The 27,340-nt window shown below is 38.9% G+C and overlaps 1 protein-coding gene across 2 annotated transcripts in view; it reads right to left on the bottom strand.

Annotated features, from left to right (window-relative positions):
* Positions 1-27,340, bottom strand: part of LOC124171324 (NADH-ubiquinone oxidoreductase 75 kDa subunit, mitochondrial) — a 151,010-nt gene that overhangs the window by 20,740 nt on the left and 102,930 nt on the right. For both annotated transcript variants that reach the window (XM_046550471.1, XM_046550472.1), the window contains exon 12: positions 23,274-23,449. In XM_046550471.1, the coding sequence (XP_046406427.1) occupies positions 23,274-23,449 (176 nt within the window). The remainder of the gene's footprint in view (positions 1-23,273; positions 23,450-27,340) is intronic.

The raw sequence follows: 27,340 nt of genomic DNA, 5'->3' as shown, positions 1-27,340 counted from the left end.
TATTGTTCGTGACGAAAAAGTTCACAACGAAGATGTCAAATTTGTAGCAGCCAGAAGATTAGTGATTACCAAAAGTGCAATATTCATTTACATACTGACTGCTCTTCTAAATTTCATGAAAAATACAAAGTTTAATCAATATTTTGGGATAATTATATATTTGGGTTTTAATAAAAAAGAATTATTTGCAAAAATAAAAGAGTTCCGAAAAAAAAGGCAAAACAGCTCATTTGACCCGGGGAACTCCCAATGTTGCGTATACGCAACATTTCACCAACGGCAAACTAAAAACAATAAAAATATAGATATCAATAATTTGCCTTATTTGAGTCTGTTTTATTGCTAATTCATCAAAATATTGGGAATTTTTAAGTTATTAACATGCTTGGGATTTAATGGGTTTAAGTAAGTACCTCTCGATAAAATATTGGCTCTGATTATAATACATTAATTTTTTGCAACCAAGCATTGACAATCAGATGAATCTAGAGAATCTACTGCCCATTATCAGTTAGGTTCTACGTTACACCATTGCCTTTTAAGTTGTTGCTGACGCTAAGTAAGCAAGAATAAATATTTCACCGAGAACATAATATAATGTACATATCTTCATTTCGTGTCTAAATATTTTCAAAAGCAACGGTTATGACATCAAAACACGATATGAAAAGTATCATGTTGGTTTATTTGTCTCGCATTTCTGGCAAATGTGTTTCTCGATAACATGCAACTGAGGGAGAAAACTTCGGGAAGTTATTTCCTTATAAAAAATATTCCAATTATTAAAATTACTATTATTAATAATTACGTGAGTCACCCAAGATAAAGAATTTGAACTTGAAACACTAAGCAGGGGTTGATGTTTGGTCAATGTAATACGGCGATGACGTCTAGATGACCAAATTTAATCGTTATCCCCTATTTGCGTAAATATGCTTGTTGTATGCAAAAAATAGATACACGAGATCCACTACACCTGCGAACCAGTTTTACAAGTATAAGACAAGAATTTTACTTGTGCAGCAGGAGTGACGAGAAAACAAATAATACACACGGATAAAACTCGAATGTGGGATATTTATTTCACTCGAGTGAAGTTATGCTTAAACTAACTTCGCGTTATATCTCTCACAAATAACCTGTTTCACGTGCTATTTACACTCTTCTGAGTGATTGATTCTCTCAATGAATGGTTCTCACGACAGGTCGTAATGAACCGGAACTTGGATGACACATGCAACTTTTCTCAGAAGTGGGTGGCAATTTCAGCGATTTTCGTTCAATGGTATTAGGCTCAACTATGTGAAAGTTAATATTTGAAAATGAAAAGGAGACTTCATTGACTTCCACAGATTTATTTCATCCGTACGACATGTTTCAAACCATGGAAGTCATTATCAAGGATTAAATCAATTATTCATTATCAAGGAATCAATTTTCCGCAATTTTTCAATTCAATTTTTCAATTTCAATTTCTAATTTTTGTGGGAATGACTGAATGAGGTAGTTACTTTTTTTCGACATTACATGTTTTACATAGGCATTGACCGAATCATTAACTAAAATTACGATTTCGTGTCAGAGTAAACGACCAAATTGCGATATAAATATGTGAGACTTCATGTAAAATTCAAGTGTACAGGATCATGTAGACTCATTAAATTTAACTGTCAAAATTCTTCCGCATAATAACACTTCTAGAAATTTATGACAACAAAATGTAATTTCATTAAAAATTCTTCAATTTAGAATGATATTAACATCTTCGCAGCGCGGTTGTAGTCATTGGGAAGAAGCTAACATTTCTCAAGAGCATTACCCGATCAATTTTTCTCCACCCCTCCGTATGTAAACTGTATGACCCTTCTGGGATGGCACCCTGCACTGAAGTAAGGCCTTGTACTTGGTATATTTCCATTTTTTTAATTTTGAAGGTAATTTTAGTTCTTACATTCCACCATTATTTAACATGAATGAGAATACATATATACCAAGACTGTTATTTACCACGAAGAAATCATTTTGCTTAGCCAGGATTCGAACCCGGATCCTCCCAATTGCTGGTCAGTTATGCTACCAGTTACATTACCAAGTAATTTTTTCTAAGCGAATCTCAGACACAAGGAAAAAGAGAATCTCATATTCAAGTAAAAAGGTGGCTCCGTGGTATAATTGATAGCATATTTGACCGGCCATCAGGGATTTCTGGGTTCGAATCCCAGGTTAGCCAAATGATTTTTTTCATGTCGAATATACTTGGTGTATTTAACTATGCACTCACGCCCGAGACTGAATATAAAGTTGCTTGTTTGATGCAGTACTTTGTATGAGTGAGAGCACAAAACAGTTTGCATGTGACGCTGGAATATCCTCTTTCATAAATAACTCTTAACCACTGTATGGAAGATAATATTTAGTTGCCGTTCCATGCTTAAAAAAACTTTATTTGGTATAATGATTAATGATTTTCAAATGCTCTACATAAAAACAGATGCTTAATTCAATTTACAAATGAAATCCAAAGATTCAAACTTGATGGAGCAGAATTTTTCCACTTAAATAACTGCAAAGGAAATAAACACTTGCAATTTTCCACGATAACACGAAAAGTTATTGTGACCTAGATTTCAATGTTATAACAACATCTTCAATGTACAAATGGTGCGTAATTCATTCAATGTATCTTCTTGGGACTAAGCCATGTCTGACTACGAAGCAATGGATTCGACTTTGTCAACATTTGGCCTGCTTTAACACTAGGAGGACGGGAGTTGTGCGCTCCCTACAAGGACGGCTAGGGGTCATTTGACCCCTAAAATATATTTTAGAATAAAACGCCTCATTTTCATCCAATATTCAGTTTAATCATATTAACCCTTGACCCCTCAAGCGTGACTTTAAATGCCCGTGGTCCACCTCACAGCGTGTGCGACGCAACATCTGCGTCTTCTGAATGCCATGCCTCAAGCGTGTAAGACACACAGTAAGCATCCGAATGTTTCATTAGGTATTCCTATCTCTTAATCTTCCATATATGTACTTTCAGTGAGTATATATGTGAGACATATCTGTCTGCTTCGTTCTGTGCCTCTTAATTGCCTCTGTTTGTGAGCTCGTATTTTTTTAGAATATTTTTTCCTCAAGGAGCGGCATCTGGTGGACGCTCACGGAAGATAGTCTTCCACTTATGCTCCGATTTATGTGCTTTCTTAGCAATTGTGTGTTCCATGTGGGGACGCTGAATGCCTTCCTCTGCAGTTCATTATCATCTGCTCTTCTGCCTCATCCTTTCCTTTCTCTTTCATCTTGGCAATGATAGTGAAGGCTTGGATCGTCCAGGCATTGTCGCTCAATAGTTCTCGGAACCTCGAAGACCTGCCAGCATCTAGTATCTTATTTACGACGTTTGAAGCTGAGGGTTGGGATTTTTTTCACGCCAACGTTTGCTTTGGTGGTTTTATTTTTTTCGGCCTTGGACCCCTTCCATATCTGAACCCCTCCTTAGTTGACCATGCCTTCTAGCTCTCGTGAGTAGTCCGATGAGCCTGTGCCTGTGTCCGATGACTCTCTGGAATAAAAGGGTGCAGAATGCTCTGATACCACTTCGGAAGTTTCAATTGGATACTCCCTTGACTCCAGGTTCGAAGATTTATACCATCTCATTTTTCTGTGAATTTTCAAGAAAATAATTGGGAAGAGATCTGCTGTGAAGACACGCCTCTAACCTTTGCATATGATTAAATTAAAAAGAAGACCTTTGTGCTTTCACATTAATATTTATTCACGACCATGGTTTCAACGTAAGACGTCATCATCAGGTGAACTCTATAGAGGTCCATCACATCCTTTCATACCAGGCTAGGAGGGGGGGGGGGAGGGAGGTAACTGGGTTGAACGGATTGGCCAACAGAGAAGAGGGAGGGGGAAAGTAAACTGGTCATATGGTATGAAAGAAGTTAGGGGGTGGAGGCTCCGTTGGGGAGGGCATGGCAGGTGGAGGGGGGATGGTTCAGGTGAGAGAGAGGCCAAAGGGTTCGTCATGTCATTAGCCCAGGAATTTAGGAGTGGGAGGCTTAAAAGAGGGGAGTGGGAGTCATACAAAAATTCGTTTACAATGTTGTCATTGGAACATACGTGCTGCAAAATTTCCATCTGCTCCAAAGCGTCTAATCTAGGTCCTTTAGGTTCATTATGAAGCACTTCAAAAGCAAAATCACTTTGATGATTGTTATCTAACAAATGTGTGGCAAATTGTGAAGTAGTCTTTTTATTTCTCAAGCAGGCTTGGTGTTCTTTCACCCGTTCTTGAAATTGTCGCCCCATTTGCCCAACATACACCGCATTGCATTCACATTTTAGTCTATACACCCCACTCCTTTCTTCTCTTGGGATGGGATCTTTTGTGAGAAAAACAATGTCTTGAACTGGAGTGGATCACTTGGTCTGTATAGGAGTTTTTCCGAAAGACTGAAAACTCGAGGTGATTGTTGACCTTAGTGACTTTAAGATCTAGGAAGTTGAGAGAGTTATTATCTTCTATTTCGTAAGTGAAATTCAAATTGCGGTCCAAAGAATTCAAAAAAGATAGGAACATTTGTAGTTGTCTTTTTGAGCCAGTCCAAATACAAAACACATCGTCTACATATCGATGCCAGGATAGCACATTTTTGGTCTGTGTATTATTGGGTGAAAACAGGTTCCTTTCGAAAAAGTCCATATACATGTTCGCCAGGAGAGGGGATAAAGGAGAGCCCATGGCCAATCCATTGGGCTGTTCATAAAATACACCGTTAAATTTGAAATAATTTTGAGACACACAAATCCTCAATAGATCACACAAGTCACTTATAATGGGAGCTGCCACACGTTTCTGGACGAGAATAGATTCTGCTGTCTACGGCTTCTTTGGATGGGACACAGGTGAAGAGATTGCACACATCGAAAGACACTGACAAGCACTTATTGGGAATATCAATTTTAGACACGTGAAATATTAATATGAAAGCACAAAGTTCTTCTTTTTAATTTAATTATGAATTGCTTTCACCAAGTTATGCCTCAAACAATCAACTTTGCATGTGATTTAGTTGGAAAAAATATCGCCTATTTGTGTAAAGAGGATCCTTGGATTTAGAGTTATTTTTTGATGATGAAATAATTACAATTATAGAGACTGAGACAAACCGCTAAGTAGCATATATTCTTGAAAATTTACAAAGAAAATTCCAAAGCAAAATTATTGCGCTTTCAAAAGTGGCTCCCAGAACTCTGGTGGAAATAATAGTGTTTCTAGGTTTGCTTATATCGATGGAAATGAATAAGAAACCAAGCTTCAGAATGTATTTTATCGGAAAACATGTATTCCAAACTCCATTTTTTCTCAATGTAATGGGAAAGGAAAGGTTTTCATTGGTCACTAAATTTATCTGTTTTGTAGATAGAAAGAGGAAGGACGTGGTAAAAAAAGATCCTTACCACTATATCACTTTGCCCATTCGTGAATATTTGAATCTTAGTGAACAAAATCATACCAGGACAGAATTTAGAACAGTGCAAAGGACGGCTCTCGGATACCGAAACGGAATGTGCTCGATCGACCAGGCGGCACTTTGTTTAACAAAACCCACAAATTGAAACATTTAGGGTTGAAAGAAGAAAGTGTGTAGAGAGTGAGAAAAACATAAAGAGATATGAGACAAGATACAGATGTAAAACTGCCCAGGAACCTGTGTAGGACCCTGTTTTGAGAAACACCACGGACTGTTAAACCACTAAACACGGCGTACAGGGAGCAGACAAAAGTAAACGGCACTGAAAATTGTAAGTACGTATTAATAATTATAAAGTTCAATCAATTTTTTAGAGAATATATTTTTTTGAAATTTTTGTGGTGATCGATTACGATGCTAAAAATATTTTATTTAATGTCTGCACAAAAGCTTCAGTGCCTCCGAATTAAAGCACCCTGGGTGATTTAAATACCTACGATTAAAGCACTGTATAGGAGCGGAATAGTGAGGACGCATATGCTGTGTCGTGCACGCTTGAGGGGTTAATAACCCAATGTTGCTTCTAAGCAACATCAAAAATGAATAAATTTTCAGCCCCATTTGGGAAATATCAAAACTACACATTATTTTGAGGTGTAAATTTTAATGATGATATATTTAGCTACCATGATAAAAATGATTTGATGGAAAAATTTCAAGTTTTCAAAATGAAAAATCTTGAAATTTGATTTCTCCCTTAAGTACCTCTGGGTTAGAAAGGGTTTATTGTTGAATCAGTTCATTAAAAACACTATTTAACGTTATTAAATATTATTTCTATAGTCAGAGTTAATAACAATTATTTTAAAAAATCATGAATTCAACTATACTTAATAGTCAATTGCAAATCTAATCATTAAAATTCATGCACTCAATACAAAATTTGTGTTTTATATTTAAACAATAGACACACTGGGTTTGCAAAATTTGCATTAAAATTTTTAAAAATTAATACTTTGTTGTAAATCTCAGACAGTATTTTTTCAACACTGTTTCCACAATACATTTTTTCGCACTGAATGCCTACATTGGACAATTTATTCATCTACATCTAAATCTACATACTACCCCGTAAGCCGCCTAAAAGGCGTGTGGCAGGGGGTGTTAGGACACTAGTCATTTGCACATGAAAAGGAATTTGGAAAATAGAAAGGAAATTGGTGCAATTCAGTGATATTTGGCACCTTTTTCTTTTTTGTGCCCGAGGAGATATGGTTGTTGGATTTGGGGATTTGGAGACGGGTAAATAAATTGATACATGCTATCCATCATATCTACTCCTGCTTTGTTTTTATTATGAAATAGGATTTTCTCTGGTATTCTTTTATTCGTTTCGGAAATAGTGTTGTCTGAGACCATGTTGCTGAGTAAAAGTACAGTATTGTTCTAGTTTGCCTGATTCTACATAAGAGTATGGCTTAAGGTATTTTTGAAAACTCGTGTTGAATGGATTACATGGATATTTTAGGGGTCATGGATATTCGTGTGTCACGCCTGTTATTTCAGATCGTCCCTGCAAGAGAAGTTTTCCATTTTTTCCTAATTTTCTGCTAGAAGGATGGATGGAAAATAATTGTCAAAAGTTACATTTATTTCTGAATTCTTGTATGTTACGGTCACTTCAGTAACTATTTATTTCCCCAACGCTTGATTTCATGGCCAATCTTCATCCTAGCCATAATATGGAAATTCATTTAGACTGTATCTTCATTTCACATCTGTCAAAACCCAATACTCGATTCCAAATTTGTCTGTTTTTTTTGGAATACACCTCATAAAAGGGCAGCTGTATTTCATTGGATAGAGCTGTGCATTTGCTGTTACGCCAAAGCCGCCATTGGATTCACGATCTTGGACTTCGTCCCTTCCATCACACACAGATGATGATGGATTGGTCAGAATGTCCTTGAACTGATGTTTCCGATTCACTTCCAGACTGATCTTCTATATTCCCTACACCTATTGGAATGGCGACGGTTCTCTTCTCTTGATATATTCTTCGACTTCTTACTTTCTTCCTCAACTCGCTACTAATATGCATGCGAAAAAATCTACGAACGAAAGCGAAATACGATAGAATCTTCTCCAGTTGCATTGACGGTATAAAGAGCTGGAGAGCATTAGAAATTCATACAAAAGGTCAAAAATTTCATAAGAAACGCTAATTGCTGTTTGAAAGGCAGGGACTCAACCGCCAACCGTTTCCTGATTCTTATCTTCCAAGAACTTGCAGTAATGCTTCTTCTCCATCCTACGTGCGGATTCCAGGGGTAGGATACACTGTAGAAATTACAGTCCACCCAATAGGAGACAAGTTTTCCCCAGGGCGCAGCATGCAGTCCACCCGCCCCTAACTCCGACGGGGTCAGGCGGCAGTAAGGTTGGACACATGGCAAAGGGGTAAGGCCGAGTGACAGTGCCATCAGGCCAGAATAATGAAACAGTTATTCGTAAACCTGATGAGGCGATGATGAAAAATAATGTCTCTAAGAGCTCTGAATCTTGGCCGATGGAAAATAGTCATGGGGTATGTGATGATTTTCTGGTGTGGGTAATACAATAATCATTGAACAATAAATGAAATACAAAATTATAATATCATATTTGCATGAATTTCACACAAATAAAGGATTGAGAACGTTTTATTTCCCTTTGCTGCCCATAAAATATCGAAAGATTGAGCACAACAAGTCACTATGTCTCGGTTTTGGAATACAGGTAGGAGCTCTTGGAACGAAACTGGCATTGAACCGGGTACTTACTGGTTCAAAATGAAGAAAATCCTCTACCACACTAGCCTCTTGCTGATTATATGCTATATATAGCACAAAAGAGCCCATGGGCAAGAAAAAAGTACAAAATAGTGCGAAAACAAGTTGTGGGTCAAATGACCCCCAGCTGTCCTTCTAAGTATAACATGTCATAAAAATTTAAAACAAAACATTATGGTTGAATTTTCACTAATTTATCAAAATATAGACCAAAATGAATAAAGTGAAAAAGTTTCAAAATTTAAAAAAATATTTTAATCAGAGAAAAATAAATTTGAGTTCTGAAAATGGGTCAAATGACCCCTGCCGTCCTTGAGTGTTAATTTCGTAGGGAATAAATTATTTCTAATACCTTTACTAATTTACTTTGAAAAACTGCGAGAAATCTTCCTCCTTCCGTTAATTATGTAACATATAAGGAGCATACGATCGATATTCAGGGAAAGTGATACCATCCTTGATAAAAGGATAACTATGGTAAAGCTAGAGACTAAGCCAGGGTTTACATACCTACGACGGACTACTAGCATGAAGAAGTTAAAAGGCGTCTATGAAGATATCACAGCAGTAATAAAACAGGTAAGAGGTGAAGAAAACCTTATAATTGTAGGTGATTGGAATCAAGGCTTTTGGTGTCAATATTAATGGAGAAAAATTAGTATGCTACAATTCGCTGACGACATAGCAGTCAAGACAGAGAAGAACTTTGACAAATATAGAAAGGAATATGGCCAGATATCAGTTGAAAATCAACAAAAGGAAGACTAAAATATTAGTATGCAGCGAAAGAGAGGAGGCTAGGAAAAACATTTAAGCTAGGAAATCAAAAGCTAGAAGAGGTGAAAGCGTTTTCTTACCTGAAAAGCCGAATTATTAACAATGGACGAAGCAAGAAAGACATAGTCAGTAGAATAGCACTGGCGAAGAGGGCTTTCTACAAAAAGAGGTATCTGCTTACAGCTGAGAGAGCAAGCATAGAAGTAAGGGAACAATTCATCAGATGCTAGGCATGGAGTATGATTCTCTAAGGAAGTAAGGCTTGGACGTTGACAGCAGCAGAGAAGTCAAAGAATGGAAGCATTCGAAATGTGGTGCTACCGAAGAATGATGAAGATAAAATTGATCGACCGTGTAAGTAATGAAGAAGTGCTAAGAAAGTGGGAGAAAAAAACAAGTCTTTTAAAAACCTTAAGTGGAAGACAGGACAACTTACTTGTCCACATTTGGAGACATGATGGCCTCATGAAGACAATCGTTGAAGGACAGGTGGAAGGGAAGAAAGGCAATGGGACGGTCCCGAATGAGTTACATTGGACAGGTTATAAAGGATGCAAAAGGGAAGAAATATGTATGTCGCTATGAAGAGGCTAGCAGAAAGGAGAGAGGGATGGAGAGCAAACCAATCTTAGGATTGCTGACTAATAATTATGATTTCATACCTATAATCCCTCAGTACCTAGAAGAGCAGAAATATCCAGAAGCATACTTATCCAACAACGTTTACTATTGCCCAAACATAGCAGCATGAATTTTGTTAACACATTGGCATTAATATCTACCATTGGAGTAGGAGAGGGATTCTTCTGTAGTACTGTATGTGAGAGACAATATTGAATGTAATTTTTTATTTTGAACTACATTTTGATAGCATTAAAATTAAAATTCTCTCTCATTTCACTGGCCTGTATTGTTGGCTTTCGAACTCAAAAGATCTTGTTTATAGAAGTGAAGAACAGATACTACTGTATTTGTGCGAGAAGCAGGACTACAAAATCGCAGGTGAAAGAGCTATGCTACAAAAATTGGAGCAAATCCTCGACAGCAATGAAAGCAGACATATTTAAATTAAAATATCATTGGTTAATTGGTACGATGATATAAGGCACGGAATACTTCATTTTTATTGTTCTGGAAGATACTATAATACTGTAATTTCATTTGCAGGTGATGGCGACAGCACCATTACTAAGAAATTGATTGAAGTACTGCCCTACGGTATCAACTGCCCAGTAGTTAGAGTGCATAAATCCTTTATTGTGCAACAACTGCAATAGGCTGAGGGAAATCCCAAAGAAATCAAACATAATACGGGAAGGGTGTCAGTCGCTTTGTGTCAGAATAGGGAGACAGTATCCCACGGAAAGGGACACCTTTTCGTTCCTCGGCCGACACTCTAATTTGAGCAAAGCTGATCATTTGAATTCACACCCCCTTGATAGTATTGTAAAATGATATAATGTCAGGAAGCATTTTGTTACCACTTGAGGCATTAATACTTGCGTCATGGTGAATAGTAGAAATAATTACTACATAGATTTTATTGGAATGTAGGTATTACAATGCGGAAATGTCAGGAGTAAAGCCAAAAGGGAAGGATGTTAGGCTAGGGCGTACCCAGGATCATGACTAGGAGGGGCAAGCTAGGGTCTAGGGGAGGGGGGCAAGCCAAGTTGTGACATTTTAGCATGGAAAAGGTGAATGAAACCAATATTTTAAGAAAATTATAACAGTGCTTTATTACTTTATGAGATCATTTCCTAGAAAAAATAGTTTCATTTTAGTTACATATCTTATACTAATAAATATCATTTTTCGTGGGTTTAAGGAAAATTTGTTGAATACTTTCGTTTCAATTCAGCACTGATTTTGCTTAAAGACTATTGCGATGTTTGCTTATGGAAGGGGGCAGCTGCCCCCCCTTCCCTTGCTGGGTACGCCCATGATGTAAGGTTCTATTTTTTCTTACGAGAAATTCAGGAGGAACGTCTGCTTTGTTCTTACTCATCGTCCTTACTATAGCCAATCTTTTTTGAAGAAGTTCTATTGCTAAAGGTATGCTAGTACACCAGTTGCCACTGGTCATATTTCTTCCTCTGCATTCAATGTGCTTTGCTAAGTGTTTGACTAGGTATATCATGAGGTGAATTGGATTCTTAGAAAGGGCCATCTGGCTATGTGCCCGTATAAATTTCAATTTTTTAGGTAAAATTTCCTAGTATCCACCAGAGCAATGACTTCAATACCATATTTCTTTGGCTTTTGGATAGATACTGCGTAAAAAAGACATCGGCCACGAAGTGGTATAAGTTACTTAAGGATCGTGATGTATGTACTCTGATGGTGTATTGGCATATTCAAATTTGTTGGAAATTTTATTAATGAACTCAGTAACTGCGGCATACTAGTCACTTTTCTTCCTTTCTAGTCTAGTGCTGAGGTCATAAAAACTAATGCGCCGTAGCAAAAAAAAACTGAAGGAAAAATTTGATAGACATCTTTGCTTCAAATCTCCTTAAAATCAACTTTGGAAGCTTTATACAAACCCGATAGAAAAAGGAGACCAATGAGATCTGATTATTCATCTTTACTCAAATGCCAGGTATTGCGATCTCTTTCATAATTTCCAGAAATTGAATCAAAGTAGAGATTTATGTTTATCACTATTACCTACATCTAATACTTCTGTGCAAAAAAGAGGCAAAATGGCGATGGTTCTTCATGCACCCTTTTTGCACATGGTGTGTTTCTTGGAAAATGTTTTCTTTCCTAATCCTACTAATACATGGAAGAGCATTCTCATTCCAGTTGTTCCAGAAGCTCTTTTTCAGTGACACATGGACGGTTTGACATTCTACAAATACTAAAGAGAAAATGAAAAAACCCAAGCAAAAATTAGTTGAGTATGCTACAATTGGTTCGAAATGATAGTCATTACTAGGGACATGCATAAGTCGCAAATTTGATAACGAGAATTTTAACGCAAATTCCGGGGTTTTCCCGCGAATACGCGAATTTCGTGTTAATTGCGATTTTCTTCAATTCATGGGCGATTTCCACCAACTCAGACGCAATTTTCACCATTTTTTTCTTCTGCTCATGCTTCTCCCACGAAATAGTTTTTCAAGGTGTATATTTAAGCCGTAATTTTTTCACTGTGTTGGCTGCTTTCCAACCAGACGAATTTCCATTAGCTGCCGTTCATGGCACAGCCCCGTGAGATGTCTCATTTGAAAGTGAGAGAGATGTCTCATTTGAAAGTGGCTTGAATTTCACGGCACCATGACGTGAATGGCGGCCGGCAAAAAGTCTGAAAGTAGCCTCAAGGTAGCACGGTGTGTATTTTACGCCATAAACAGTGCACCGCCGGGCCGGATTGAACCTTGCCTTGCTGACCATCGACAACGCCGTGGCGTCAACTGCGCGTTTCGACTCGCTTGAAGACATGCATTGGGACCAATGATTATTAGAAAGCACAGTGCAGTGCCATTGACGATGGCGGGAGCAAAGCTGGCTCATCTGAAAGCGGCAAAAAGCGGCGGTGCGCCGTCTATTCCGTGAAATATACACAGAGCTACATTGAGGCAGCTTTCAGCCGAAACGACTTATCGCCGGCTGCCGTTCCCAGCACAGCGCCGTAAAATTCAGGCCACTTTTCGGCAAGACGACTTACTGGATTTCACGGCGCTGTGCCGTGAACGGCGGCCCATGGAAATTGGCTGCGTCGGTGAGCGGCCAATACTGTGAAAAAATTACAGCTTAAATATACGCCTGGAAAAACAATTTCGTGGGAGAAGCATGAGCAAAAGGAAAAAAAAATTATGAAAATCGCGTCTGAGATGGTGAAAATTGCCCATGAATTGGAGAAAATTCATGATTTCTACGAAGAAACACATTCGAGGAAATAAGGCAACTTGTTTGTCAGGATCATGTCTAAACCGCGTTCACACGATGTCTACAAAGTAGCCAAAATGCCATGGGAATCTGATGATTGACTTAATAAAATTACTAGAGGGTTCAAACTATCCAAATGCTCACATTCGATAAAGAGTTAACCCTTTCGCTGCTAATGATGAAAATATGCGGCAGGACGTTTCTTGACCCGGGAGACGAAAGGCGAAAATTTTCATCTGAGATTTTCCTACGCAGGTGAACGAATGCCGAAAAAACATGTTTCCTTGCTCTCTTCCTTTTATGACATTCATGGGTTCGCAAAGTCTTATTTTCGAGACCCAACACAGGGTGTAACTGCCGCAATCCGGGAGCATGAACCAACCCCTTGTCTTATATTACCCCTCTTTGTGGCAAGTGACCGCATTCATACAATTGTTCATTCAGTTAGTTTGCAAAATAAATATATGCTTCTTTCTCAAAAAATATAAACTAAGAATTGAATTCTTTGTCTGCTGAGCAGCATTTACAATTTTAAACGAAATTCCACCAAAAATAAATTCTGACTTATTTCTTGATTTCAGTATAAAATCAACATGGAAATTGTTAATACATTAAATTCGTTAATGCTGACGGTAGAGCTTCATTCAAAATTTTAAAATTCTCAGTATAAAACGAGGAATTCAATTGGAAGTCTGCAATTTACGTGAAAGCAACAATCATCCATATAGCTAATTCATATAAACAAAGCATGAGTTGACAGCAAACCATTGCCGCTGGTAGGGTTATGAACTGCGAAAGGAGGGAGACCAACTACCCTCAGAGCCCAAGACAATGCGAAATCCCCACTAGGAAGGATCAAAAAAGGTTGGTGTTGAGAGTGTGATTATCCGCAAGACCCTTCTCAACAAATGTCCAACATAAATGCTCCATACAGAGAAGACCGAAGAGTCTCTTGGGGCGCGGTCCTGCAGTCATGCTAAGGAAAGAAATCCACCATTTTGAAGGGGTTAAGGAAGTTAACCTTTTCGCGCCAAGCTCCTTTACGGGAAGTTGCTTTTGGCTCTACGAAGGGTTTGAGAATTTCTTTTTCGCCCCGTACGGAGTTTTTTCTCAGCTTGGGACTGTGCAGGTAGTCGCTTCCTCCCCTTAATGACCTTTCCTAGCGGACCCTTTCCTTGGCAACTGGGCAAATATAATCCTCTACCCTTTTCCCCGAAGGCAGCCCATCCCGGCGTACTTTTGCGGTCAGTTTATTGTTGCCAGTGCAATTTTAATTTTTTTAATTGTTACTGTTGCATTAAATGTCAGTTCATGAATGTATTCATTTCATTTTGCAATGCCAGTAGAACTTTTAAACGAAGTTCTACGGTTATTTTTAGGGTTTTCAGCAAAACGGCACTACATCATAGCCAAATGAGCTTTTCCGAGAAGAGTAAGGTTATCATCTTCCACGTACATATTTCAGTAGGAGAATACTTACACCAATATACTCTTGGGTGTTCCAGTTGGAGGATAATAAGTTTTTCCAAGACAACATTAATGCTCTAATGTGTCCCGAAATAAGCCCGCGAGGGGCACAGGGCAGACCACCTGGATCCTGACCAGAGAATCAAGATGTGAGAGTAATTACCTCGGTAGAGCAGTTCTCTTTCATTCATGGTATGGGCTGCATCGCACAGCAGGGTTCTACAGAAACCATCCCTGGTATAGGTAGCGGAATGCGTACAGATAGTTAACGGCTAAATTTGAATACACACCAAGAAAATTTTGAAAATAAAATGAGCTATTCCGAGAAGAGTAAGGTTATCATCTTCCACGTACATATTTCAGTAGGAGAATACTTACACCAATATACTCTTAGGTGTGCCAGTTGGAGGATAATAAGTTTTTCCAAGAAAACATTAATGCGCTAATGTGTCCCGAAATAAGCCCGTGAGGTGCACAGGGCAGACCACCTTAATGAAACCTGACCAGAGAACAAGATATGAGAGTAATTACCTGGGTAGAGCAGTTCTTATTCCTGCAATGGTATGGAATGCTTCTCACAACATGTGCCTACGTAAAACATTCCCTATTGGTACATTAAATTTACGAATTTTTAGGATATGCATTAATCAGTATTTATAGAAAAATTCGTTTATAATACCTTAGTATTCAAAGGTTGGTAAGAGTTAATTAAAAATAGTCGCTGTAATTTTGGCTCACGAGAAAGAACTGAGAGAATCATATTTTATTACATTACGAGGGCTTTTTTTCATAGAAGTAAAATCGGATATTCTATCGAATTTCACCATAAATGTACACTTAGAATGTAGCTAACAGAGTAACGTATATTTTTAGATGTAAATCATTACAATATCGCTCCTATAAACTTGCTAGTAAGTTATAAAAATAACAATTAAACATCTAACCTTAGCGTCTCCAAAAATTGTTCTAGGTGATGATCAACTCCGTATATATGAACGCTAGAATTCCGTTTAAAATTCGGAACCAATCAGCAGGACATACAGAATGTAATTCCTAGCATTGATTATCAATAAATGCAACATGAACGTTTTTAGTTATTTTAACTTATAAACAAATAAGTGACCATGAGCACCTTCCTTGAGTGGGACACTGAGAGCCGGAATGGGCCGAGGTAATCCCCACACAGACAATAGGAAAGGGTCGGACCTCTCGCGCCGAGGGACCCTAACGGCGGTCGGGACCCACTTGGCATTCTTGACCGCGAAACCGTGAAAATACGGCCTTTAGCTTCGAAAAATTCAAGCTGTGAAAATCCGGCCTTCCTTCTTTAGCATCAGAAAATTCAGGCCGTGAAATCACGCCCTGCGTAGGGAAGAGGTTAAAAATGAGCCTCGAGAATATTCATAAGAGTACTTTTTTTGATAAAACTACTTGTTACGTCTTCAAAACATGACAACCTCTAAAGCAGCTGCTGTAAAGTCAATACCTATGCTGATGGCTGAAAAGGCATCAACCAAACTTAGTTCTCTTATGGTAGAAGACCTAAGCAGAAAAATAGGTACAGTGAGTCCTCCTTCTACGTCACCCTGTTTAACGTCATTTCCCGATAACGTCACAAAAATTTTGAGACCGTCATTTGTTTACCGCACCTACGCTTCGCGATAACGTCAAGTCTTTTAAATTTCGCGCAAAAAAAAGGCGAAGCAGCGGGCGTTGCAGGTTGTTCGTTTCGTGGGCGGTAATACAGTCAGTCTAAGCAAAGTGTAAAACGGTGTGTTTATTCTTAATTGCGACTACGGTTTTAGCAATAATTTCTGCAAAATGAATTCTTGCGTAGGTGCGCAAGGTTTTACTTGACATAATGGTTTTCAGGAACCTAAAAAGTGATTTCAAGGCATTTTTCCGTGTAGAACTCTGAGTTTTTGTCGTCACTTTTTTCGCCGAGTTCACAATAATTTTGGTTCCTGTAACTGCGACGATGTTTCAGCGATGATGATGCCCAGGCAACGCTCGCCCGGGCGACCACCATAGCAAAGCCGAAAAGGAAATGCTGGAAGATACAAAAATGGAGAAGGATTTACGTCACTGCTGCTATTGACGTCGATGAAGACAGGAACTCGTATTTATGCGATAGTTTGGCATTCCCACGGTAAAAAATGCCCCAGATATGATACGCTAACATTTTTTTCGCGTAGGAATTGTGAGGTCTAGGAGCCGATATTCACTTTTTACATTGTTTCTTATGGGATATTATGCTTCGATTAACGTCATTTCGTTTATCGTCACATTTTTCAGGAACGGTAAGTGATGTTAAACGAGGACTCACTGTATTTGAAAAGATCTCAGTTTTCGATCCCCAAGAAGTTCCGTCCACAGACATGAAACCTGACTTAAAGACACAAAATTCATGGCCTGGAATCAATAGAGACAGAGAATTTGATGCTGGGGTTGGGAGAATTATAGAACTTACTACAAAAGCAAAATTCCCGGGGTTCAGTGGATATAATTAAAGCAATCCAGGAGCTCAAATGTCTCTGACATCGTTTGCATCTAAGCGCCTTTAAGAAATTTGGATCCCCTCTGCAAACATAGACTGAGAAAGATTTCTTTCCTGCTATAGCACTGTGTTAACAGATAAGAGAATAAATGTAAAAGATGACAACTTGATCACAATAGCTATATTTCATTTGAAATTACAGACATTTAAAAGTAATTTCTCTTTATGTAAGCTAGATATATGTATATGCGAAGGATAAAATATGTAAAATAGGTGAATTCAGTCAATACTCCATGTATATTATTGCTTAAATATTCCTGGTCAATAATATCCTAAATTTAGGTCAATGGGTGGGCCACTGGAAGGATGGCTCTCAATCAACATCAATTATTTTGCCGTTAGAATAACACCGATTTCAGGGCAAAATAACATCGCTTTTGTAAAAAAATAACACCACTTTTGGCTCTAAAATAACCCCACCTTTTGCATTTCCCTAGTCATTACAGTGGTATATTTACTAAGCTATCAGTTATCTATTAGGCTAATAAAAAACTATAAATAAATGAAATATTACCATGCATACATTCCTTCGCCTTGCCTTTTCTGCTCTTCTGCTTGGATTTCACTTTTCGGCATATGTATCAATTTTGGTCCTTTGCCAATGACAGCTAAATGTTGCTCTTGTATGTGTTTTCACCGTGGCAGAAGAAGTACTACTGCAGGCATTGACGATTTCATCAAGATAAATGCGAGTGAATGAATTTTAATTATCTTTACAATGGATCGATTTTGAGAATAAATTGTAACACTTACGGTTGCATCGGGTCAAAACATCGGTTGCATCGAAACTAAGGAACACTTTGAACATTTAACTTTACTTAGTGGTTGAATTACAAGAAATTAGGGACCAGAAAAAACTTTACTTCAAACGACATCATTTTATTAAAAGAAACATCGAAGAAAAAAGATGTCAATATGATCCGATGCGATGTATTCAGGGTAATTGGCCTCATTGAAGCTGTTTGTGATGTCTGACCCAATACGCAATTTATGTTGTTCTTACCACAAAAATTAATAAATATTCAAGCTGATTGAAAATCAATTTTTTTCATTAATTATTTTTCATATTTCCCATCAGTGTTCTCCCTGCATCGCTTTGATTATTATTTCATTCATATTGGGAAATATCGTAAAAATTGTGAAGTTGTACTTTAAAAAAAAATTCACAAAGTACGCGCATTTCGGTTTGCGTAATTGACTTTTACGATGCTTTGAATAACACTTAACAATTTTGTGATGTAAATGTTGACCAGCTCTCCCCTTCGAGGAGAGTCGAATAAGGACCAGAGGGACCAATGCAAGTAATCACCATTCTTCATAGAAGCCACCCGTACTTCTCAGCCTTGTCAAGAGCGTGCGTATTTGGATTCTGCCGAGAAACGTCAACCGAGTGGCTGAAATGGGACTAATGCCTCCAGAGAGCAAAAATCAACCTCCGAATCCTGACCATTCTCAATATCACCCCTCTACAATGAAATTTGATACAGCGTCGGTTTTTTTTTCGGTCGGAGCGAAGCTCGACCCCTCCTTTTTTTTCCTTCCATCGGCGGCTGTTCCCCTCCACCCAGGGAGACTTCCCATTTCACCGGCCATAGCAGCCCACTTGGCAACTAAAATCCGGCAACCGTTACATTTGGATTTAAGAATAGAACAACCGAAATCAATAAGTTTTTTGCCGCATATGGCACTAGTGACGAGGGGGTGGAGTCTGGAATTCCTCCAACACTCGAATATGAAAACTCAATTACTTTGCTTCTTCATTAAAGAAAACTAAATGTTGACAGTTCATATATTTACAAAAAATTTCTTCGAAAAATGAAGTTTTTTCGATTATAAAAAGTGTTAACACGTTGCGGACCGGTCACGGAGATCTCCGTGTTTTGCGTGCTGAACGCTGAGGACCGGCCACGGAGATTTCTGTGTTTTCACATGTGATAATAAAACTTACTCTGCTTCTTTTAATATTAGTAACTTATGTCCGCATTTGGTTATGGTGTATTTCAGAATGTGCTTTCATTGATTTTGATTAGTTTTATAACATTTAAATTATAAATTTATAAATATTTTTCAATGAACGTGATCCACTTTTAAAGATTACTAATGTATAGGAACAAAATGTCACTAAGCCGTAACGTGTGAAAAAACTCGATTAAACATTCAATTTTCTATAACAGCTACTCTATAAATTCTACAATGTTCTGAAATTACGAATTATTATATTTTACATGATAAAGATTAATTTTGGTCGGATTTCTTCAGTCCTTTTCATTTGGCTCTAACAAAATATATTATCGGTAATCCTCTCAAAGCCTACTTTGCACCATTCATTATAGTGTATGGCACAAAGTGAATAATGCATATTTCACCTCTGGGTGCATTCGGCTGTCTTTCACACGTGCCATGGTCTGGATTCTCACAAGACATCCTATCTCCAGCGCTCAACGTAAATACATCAACGAGTCTCGAGGGCCAAGGACTATGAGGGTCATTTCAGCGGGACCCTATCTTTCGGTCCTTGATAGAAAAGGACCAGATGGCCACAACGCTTATCTTTGTTAGTCTCTAATGTTTCCCTTTGCTTAGAATGCATATTAGTCTCCTTTGGGACGTTCATGTGTTCTTTACTCTCTTCGTTAGAGATCTGAAGTCACGTAGTTTAGTGAGGATTCATGTCCTTGGATGAAAGTTGATGTTCGTTTACTCTATGGAAGTGCATACATACGTAGCCTACGTAAATTTCCAGCAATAATTCCTGTGTATCTTGTCAACCGAAAAATTACTCCAAAAACAATAAGACCTTATTTATAGTAATGGCGTCAACTAGTGGTGGTGCTTGCGGAATGACGGAGAAGAATATATACGAAGAACTTTGTGTTGATGCATTATCAGACGTGCCAGATGATTGTGTAGACGAGTGTGAGAGCTCAGATAGTGAAATTGGTTTTGATATTGGTGGAAGACAACCTAAAAGAAAAGCTGCACATTTAGTTTACACTGATGATAGTGACTCGGATGCAAGTGATAGCGATGGTAACTTAGTGAAAGACACCTCGGTGGCATGGAATAAAATTGACCTTCCAAGAAATTGGAAGATTTTCAGGGAGTGGCAGGAATCATCAATGCTCCTGACAATTGTGAATGTGTTTTAGAAGTGGCAAAAATGTTTTTTGGGGATGATCTTCTCGAAATGATGTGTAATGAGACCTATTTGTATCGAATGCAGAACGAAGGCCAATACAAGTCTTCGCAGAAAACTGGGAAGTGGAAAAATGTAACGGTGGGAGAGATGAAAGTTTTCTTAGCAATTATAATTTTGATGGGAAAAGTCAGGAAAGATTCAATCAAGGAATATTGGAGCACTGATGAATTTATCAATACACCCATTTTTAATAATTTGCTCAGCAGGAACAGATTTGAACTAATTTGGAATTCTTGGCATTTCAGTGATAACGAATCAAATTCTGATACTTCCGATAGGCTGCATAAAATTAGACCAATACTAAAAAAAACTCGAGTTTGTGGAACCATCCGTGCCAACAGGGGGCTTCCCCCTGAATTTAGGCATGAAATAAAAAGTATGAAGAAAGGTGACCACACATTCTGTAGATGGGGGGAAGTTCTGCTGCTTGCGTGGAAGGACAAGAGGGAGGTGAGGATGATTTCCACCATCCATAACTCGAGTATGGGCGAAGGGAAGCGAAACAGATGGACGGGACAGATACAGAAAAAACCGATTTGTATTTTGGAGTACAATAAGTACATGGGAGGAGTAGATAAAGCTGATATGTACTTGGCTTACTTTTCAGTACAGGCATCCCCCGAGTTACCTATGCCTCGACTTACGTAAATCCGTACTTACGTAAGTGATAACCGTACTTCAAGTGATTACGTTAATTTTCGAATGCGAGCGCGTTGAAGTAGATATTCGCTCGTATACCCATTGGCAGTAAAAAAATTCGAATAGTTATCAAGTTTTTTACGAGCTAAACAAAACTAAGTGACCCATTTTAATCATTCCTCGAAGGAATTTTCATTAATTTCTGTAGAAAATCGCTTATAAACCCTAAGTCAATAAACAACGTGAAAATTTGCAGTTCTAGCGATGGAAGTGATTGCGCTCACTTCTGTACGATACAGCTTGTTACACAGCATACACACCATAACTCCGACTTTCAAATATTTAAAAATTGTATCCTTAAGTTTGGACATTTCCATCTGTGGAATTAAAATAAAATAAAGTTCGAGCAGAAGTCTTTATTGCAGAAAGGAATTGGTTAGTACCCACGCAAAGGCATTGAAATTTTGAGTGTTGACAAAGAACGCTGCGAAACAGTGAAGAAAAAGTTGACACACGATATTAATTGCGTACTTATTTACATGCTTCTGGCGACTGGGTTGCCGTGTTGTATTTTGCAAAGATTTTATTAAGCTGCATTTTCTCGTTCTCTCATATTATGTGCCAATATAAATGAATACTGCGTCATTGAAAGCTTTTCCCCACTAACTTTGTTGCAAGTTAATGACGGAGTTGGCTGAATAAAAGCTCACTTTTAATTAGCTTCATGCATTGGAAATACCCTTCAATGTTTCCAGCGAAGTAAATATTCAAATGATGATATTTTCACGTCATTTTACTGAGATGTGAGAATATGAAAGTATGTTTACGTGCGTGAAAGATTACTGTGACAATGAAACCAACAGATTCATCAATCAACGTAATATATAAAAGGCAGAAGATATAATGATTAAAGGTAGGTAGACAATGCATTCTATGGGCCCTTAGATCGCAGTATAACATAATGAATCAATTTAAGAATTCAGTTTAGTAATGTAGCGTTGAGATACCGTACTTTCCTGAATCCACGCGATCGGTCAACTCGGGGAATAATATTACGCATTTTGATTGGCAATGCTCGAGATGGAACTCTCAGACTATATTAATGTTTATTGATTTTGTATCTAATAACATAAGAACATGCAGAAGAGTTCACGAATATCGCAGTGAATTGAATGAAACTTCTCCGAGAATTTACCGTGCATTCCTCCGCTGAGAATTTCACCGCACCAATCGAAATCTCTGAAGCACTAACGCAGAATGTTCGACTTACGTAAATTTCGACTTACGCAGAGTCTGCCGGAACGCATCCCTTACGTAACTCGGGGGATGCATGTACTAAGAAAAACTATGAAGTGGACAAAAAAAGTGGTGTTGTGGTTGATCAACTGTGCCCTATTTAATTCTTTTGTGGTATACAAAACATTGAACACTTCTACCCGTTTGGCCTTCAAAAAATTTGTTTTGGAAGCAGCCAAGGGCTGGGCTAAATGTGAGGAGGGAAGAAGTGCGTCTTCCAGCGATGATGACGCAGAGGGCGAGATAGAAAGGCCGACTCAGCGACCGCCTCGGCAGGATAACCTGGCAAGGCTAGCAGGGGGAATGATGAAACACACTCTAGACAAGATAGTGGGGCAAGGGAAGAAGAAATATCCGTCGCGGATGTGTCAAGTTTGTACTGCTAATAAACTTGGGAAGGAAACTCGGTATATCTGTGGATTCTGCAAGGTTCCCCCGCACAAAGGAGCATGTTTCACCAAATACCATACAAAAACTAAGTACTAACACCTCTGGTAAGTAAAACGCTTCAAATTTTATTAAAATACGTTAAAAAGGAAACATTTTATGAGGGTTTTCATGTAGAAGTGTCATTTAGGTTAAAGCTCCTTTAAATGCCCGGTCCTACCCGTAGAGATTGGATTTAAATACCCGGTCCACAACGTGTTAATATTAGTTTAAAACCCTCCATTTTTTAACTTTTATTTTATTTTCCCCCACACCCTCCTGGTATTGGACCCTCCAAACGACATTCCTGGCTACTCCGCTGTGTGGCACCTTTTAGTGACTTAATAATATATTATTTATTAATATAAAGCCAAAGCCATTCCAATCATTACAGACCCCAAAACCCGAAAAAAATGGCTGGTCCTCATTTAGTGTTTTTCCGCATTTAGGGTTTCAAATTTTGTCCCTCCTGAAAAAGGTTAAATCAGGATTCTTCTGTATTTACTTGCCTAGTTAGCACATTTTCCTCGACATCACGTTCAATTTTTGTACTAAACAAGTTCTACAGTATATTCATCAAATTAATTTCATTTCAACATTCTCCACTTCTCTCAGAGTTTTAAACAACTGTGTGGTCATAAAGATATTTCCCAGTCTCAACAGAATCAATAAAAATGCTGAAAAGCAAAATGTCTTACTTCAGAAAGAGCGCGAATAATCTTCCAATCAACTCTAGCCATTCCTGGTGGAGTAATTGCAGTCAATGTTTGCTGTGCACGACCTTCCGTATTCACGTAAGTGGCCTGCTTCTCAGTATAAGCTGCTCCTGGAAGAACAGCATCAGCCATGGCTGCACCAGAATCTCCATGATGACCTTAAAAAGTTATCAATGAAATGTATTTATCAATATTACCTTCAAAACTTGAATGAAAGTCTTACTACTGGTTAGGTATTATGGAAGAGACTTGGAATCAGTCAACATCAATGAGAAATAAGTCAGAAAAAACCAATGCAAAAACAGCCTCAAATTCTATGATTATTACTCTGGAGACCAAATGATGTACATACATATATAGAGGGTAAATTAAAAACTACAGAAGAACCTCGGTTAAACGACCCTCAGTTATACGATGGCCTCAGTTATACACCTTTTTTTTTGGTCCGGTGAATAACCCCATATGAACCTCATGTATTTCCAACCTCGGTTAAGAAACTTCTCACTTATTCGACGACCTCGCTTATGAAACGTATTTTTCCAGTCCAATGAGATGAAATACATCACTTATACTTGTCAGAGAATTGCTCTACGAGAAGATTGGGGTACGTGCTCCGACTTTAGTCACAGGAGCGGGAGTAGTATGGGCTCATTACATAGATACGTCGATAATGAATATTAAGTTTTGATAATGAGCGACGCTGTTTATTAGATATTAATTTTAACTATGGTAGATGATCGTCAATCCGGAATTGTGAACAATGGAATATCCATCTCTAACACGTGGTTTTCTTGAATTTTTCCAAGGTTATGCTTTCCATCGCCCCAGCGAAATAATGCCCAAACGAGCCGTTAAAAATCCTCACGTACCAAAATTTTAGCTCCCAAGGTCATCCAAAAAAGATTATCAAATTTGCAGTATGAAGATAAGTCAATGGTGATTCAACATGATGGCAAAAACATCATGCATGGTCTCATTCTGCGGGCTTATCCCACATCTACGGGATGAATTGCGCCCGGGGAAAGTTGTTTACGCTGCGCGCCGATCAAAAACTGACCCAACTTGTAACTCAGTGGGTTTAAATGAAACAGAGTTGGACCTTGACTAGCTATTAGCTTAAGCTTATTAAAACCACTTGTCTGTTTCCACACACTTTTATTTACACCGACCATGGTTTCGGCAACTTGTGCCATTATCAAGGGCAAATTGTGCCTTGATAATGGCACAAGTTGCCGAAACCATGTCAAGGGCAAATTGTGCCTTGATAATGGCACAAGTTGCCGAAACCATGGTCGGTGTAAATAAAAGTGTGTGGAAACAGACAAGTGGTTTTAATAAGCTGAATATCAAAGATTTCCACTGTATCACGCTGGACACTGTATCTTTATTCTATTAGCTTAACTCTGTCTGGAGGCTAGCGTTTATTTTTGAACAGACTGAGAGTTAGTGTTAATGCCCTCGGAGAATAACTCACGTAGTCAGTCGTCACCAAATCATTTTGTCGTCGAATTCAAAACGTGAAAGATAAGGCAGTTCTTTTTGACTCAGAAATGGCTTATAACCATTTAATCGAAGTACTTAAGTGTCAGGTGTAGTTATCAGAAATGGGAAAGTAAATAATTCCGTGAAGACAAATCACGCGGCTTGTGAGTCGAGGTTCCCGGCGCTGAATTCACGGAAGAATTCCGACAGAGAAGCTATACCCCGTAGATACGATCTACTATTGCTAAAATTTCATGGGAAAATTCTTTTTTAGTGCGTAAACATGATAGAGAGAGGACATTTATCTGGGCTCTTAATCTATTTTTGTTCATTCATCACTCACGGCAGTTGCGCGGTTATTTAAATTGCTCACTTAAATGAAGTGGTATAAGCACCGGAAAAATCTTAGTTATCCTGGGAGCCAGTGGCTTAACTAGAAATATGCTTTGGAGAGGGGGATGGTAGTACTTGAGGGGCGGCTCCCCTCTCCCCAGAGGCAATGGGGATTCCCGGAAAATTAAAAAAAATTACATGCATATGTGGCATTTTTTAGTGTTCCCCCCCCAAAAAAAAAATTTCTGGTACCCCCCGCCCAGAAATTCCTCGAAATTCCTCCGAACTTATCCGCAGAACTTCTCCCGCTAAGGACTTTTCGCGCTAAGGTGTTTTGCGCAAAGGATTTTCGTGCAAAGACCCTGTCTCGCAAAACCCTGTCTCCGGAAAAACCTGCATCCGGAAAGCAGCATCCAAAAGCAGCACCCGAAAGCAGCACCCGAAACCAGCCCTGAACCCAGCCTACCTGCAATCCAAGACTTATATAGGACTACTGCGGAGGAATACTTACTCCTTGGCAAGCAAGGGGAAATCGGTGCTAAGTCCATAGTATTGCACTTTGGAGTGAGAAGTTTTACCATAGTCCTATCACAACTCTCTCTCCCTCCAACACCTCACCCCACTATGTCTGTCCCCTCCTTGTGTTCCAATGAATATCCCTCTGATTCGACTGATGTCTCCAACCCAGAAGTTTGAGGAGAAAATTCTGGCTGGTATGCTGTTCACCCCAACCCAGGGACGATGTTTTGCGGAGCAGCCTGTCAACAGGGGCAGTGACGCAGCGGATGAATTCGCCGTGGCTACCCCTCCGCTGCTTGGAAAAACCCCTCCCCTCAAATCCTGTTTCGTCCTGCAATAGGCAAGGTCTCTTCTGCTCGTGCCCTGGTCGTGGACGCATGGCTTGTGGGACATGGCGAATTTAGAAAAATTATACTGCTGGTATTTAGCTGGTAATGTTTCCTATGGGATCATGAATTACCGTATAAGTGTGTGTAAGAGGCACACCTTTTTTCCCAGAAATTGCAGCTGAAAATGAGGGTGCGCCTTTTACACAAACTTCTTTTCTTTCCCCCTCCCCTTCACTGGTCGCAAGTCTAAGGGGAACCGAGTGGCCTTGGTTTTCAATGTGAGTCATCTGTAATCCTAGGTCAAAAACAAGCGGCCGGCAGGGGAGTTTCTCCCTTAGTGACGTATTTTTAAAATGCTCCTGTTTGCTTTTCTTGTAAGCATCGCGCCGTCACGTCGGTACCCCAGAGGTGAACATGGAAAAGATCGCGCGGGGTTTTTCGCTCCGGAGGGCAGGCTAAATTTACTGCCACGAGTGGGCATCCCGCGGCATTTATACAGCATATAGTAATCGGTTATCAAACGTAAATAAACGCGTATTTTTGAAGGACATACCTGGTTAATAGTCAATATCTGTCTTGCCGAGTAATTTCCATCACGCTGAGGACCTGATTTTCCAAAAATCATCTTCAGACGCTAATATGAGGATGAATGCAACTGAAAATTATATTGGTGTCAAAACCTGCGCTTTAAAAAATTCGAAGTAGTGTGTGTTCAATGTTGGACTAAATTGTGGATGGAAGAAATCAGAAATGCTTATAAGTGAAGAGCGGGGAAGGAGAGGTCCAGGGGAAGGAGCGCGCTCCCTCCCCTCCGTATTTCAAGCTACGAGGCTATGAGCGAAGGAGCACGGGAAGAACACGTCCGATCTTGCCTTCGATGTGACGTCATTGCCTTCAAAGCGAAGGGGCGAAGGCGCAGCAATGTGATATACGCAGTTTGCGTTGCCTAAAGTTTCCAGTCCGTCTCGTCTTGTTTGAATGCGCTTATGCTACGCTTGTTTCTTCCGAAATTGTCCTGTTTGGACTATTTTGGATATTATTAGCCTTGTTGTAACTATAAATCTTTGTGTCAAACAATTAGGGCTTAAAAAAACTTAAATTCTGTCAGATATGCGTCGCGTTAGATCTCCTTCTTTTTTTGAACCTCGTGCGTGTCATACAATTATTGAAAGCTATCGAGATATCTTCGGGCTCAGTAGATGACTCGCCTAGCATTTGGCCTCCATAAACTGGGAGATCGATCAAGGTCAGTTGGTGAGACGGGGTAGGGATGAAATACGTTTCCATTGTTCCCCTGTAACTTGATGTTTTCCTATTTTCCTGTGGGGTCTCGGAAAGGAAAAAAAGCGGCAGAGGCATTGGCTGATGGAGGGCCGAGTGTGGCTC

The sequence above is a fragment of the Ischnura elegans genome, chromosome X, assembly GCF_921293095.1.
Source record: "Ischnura elegans chromosome X, ioIscEleg1.1, whole genome shotgun sequence".
Lineage (NCBI taxonomy): Eukaryota > Metazoa > Arthropoda > Insecta > Odonata > Coenagrionidae > Ischnura > Ischnura elegans.
The sequence above is the reverse complement of the archived record's forward strand: the minus strand, read 5'-3'. Positions and strand labels throughout refer to the sequence as shown.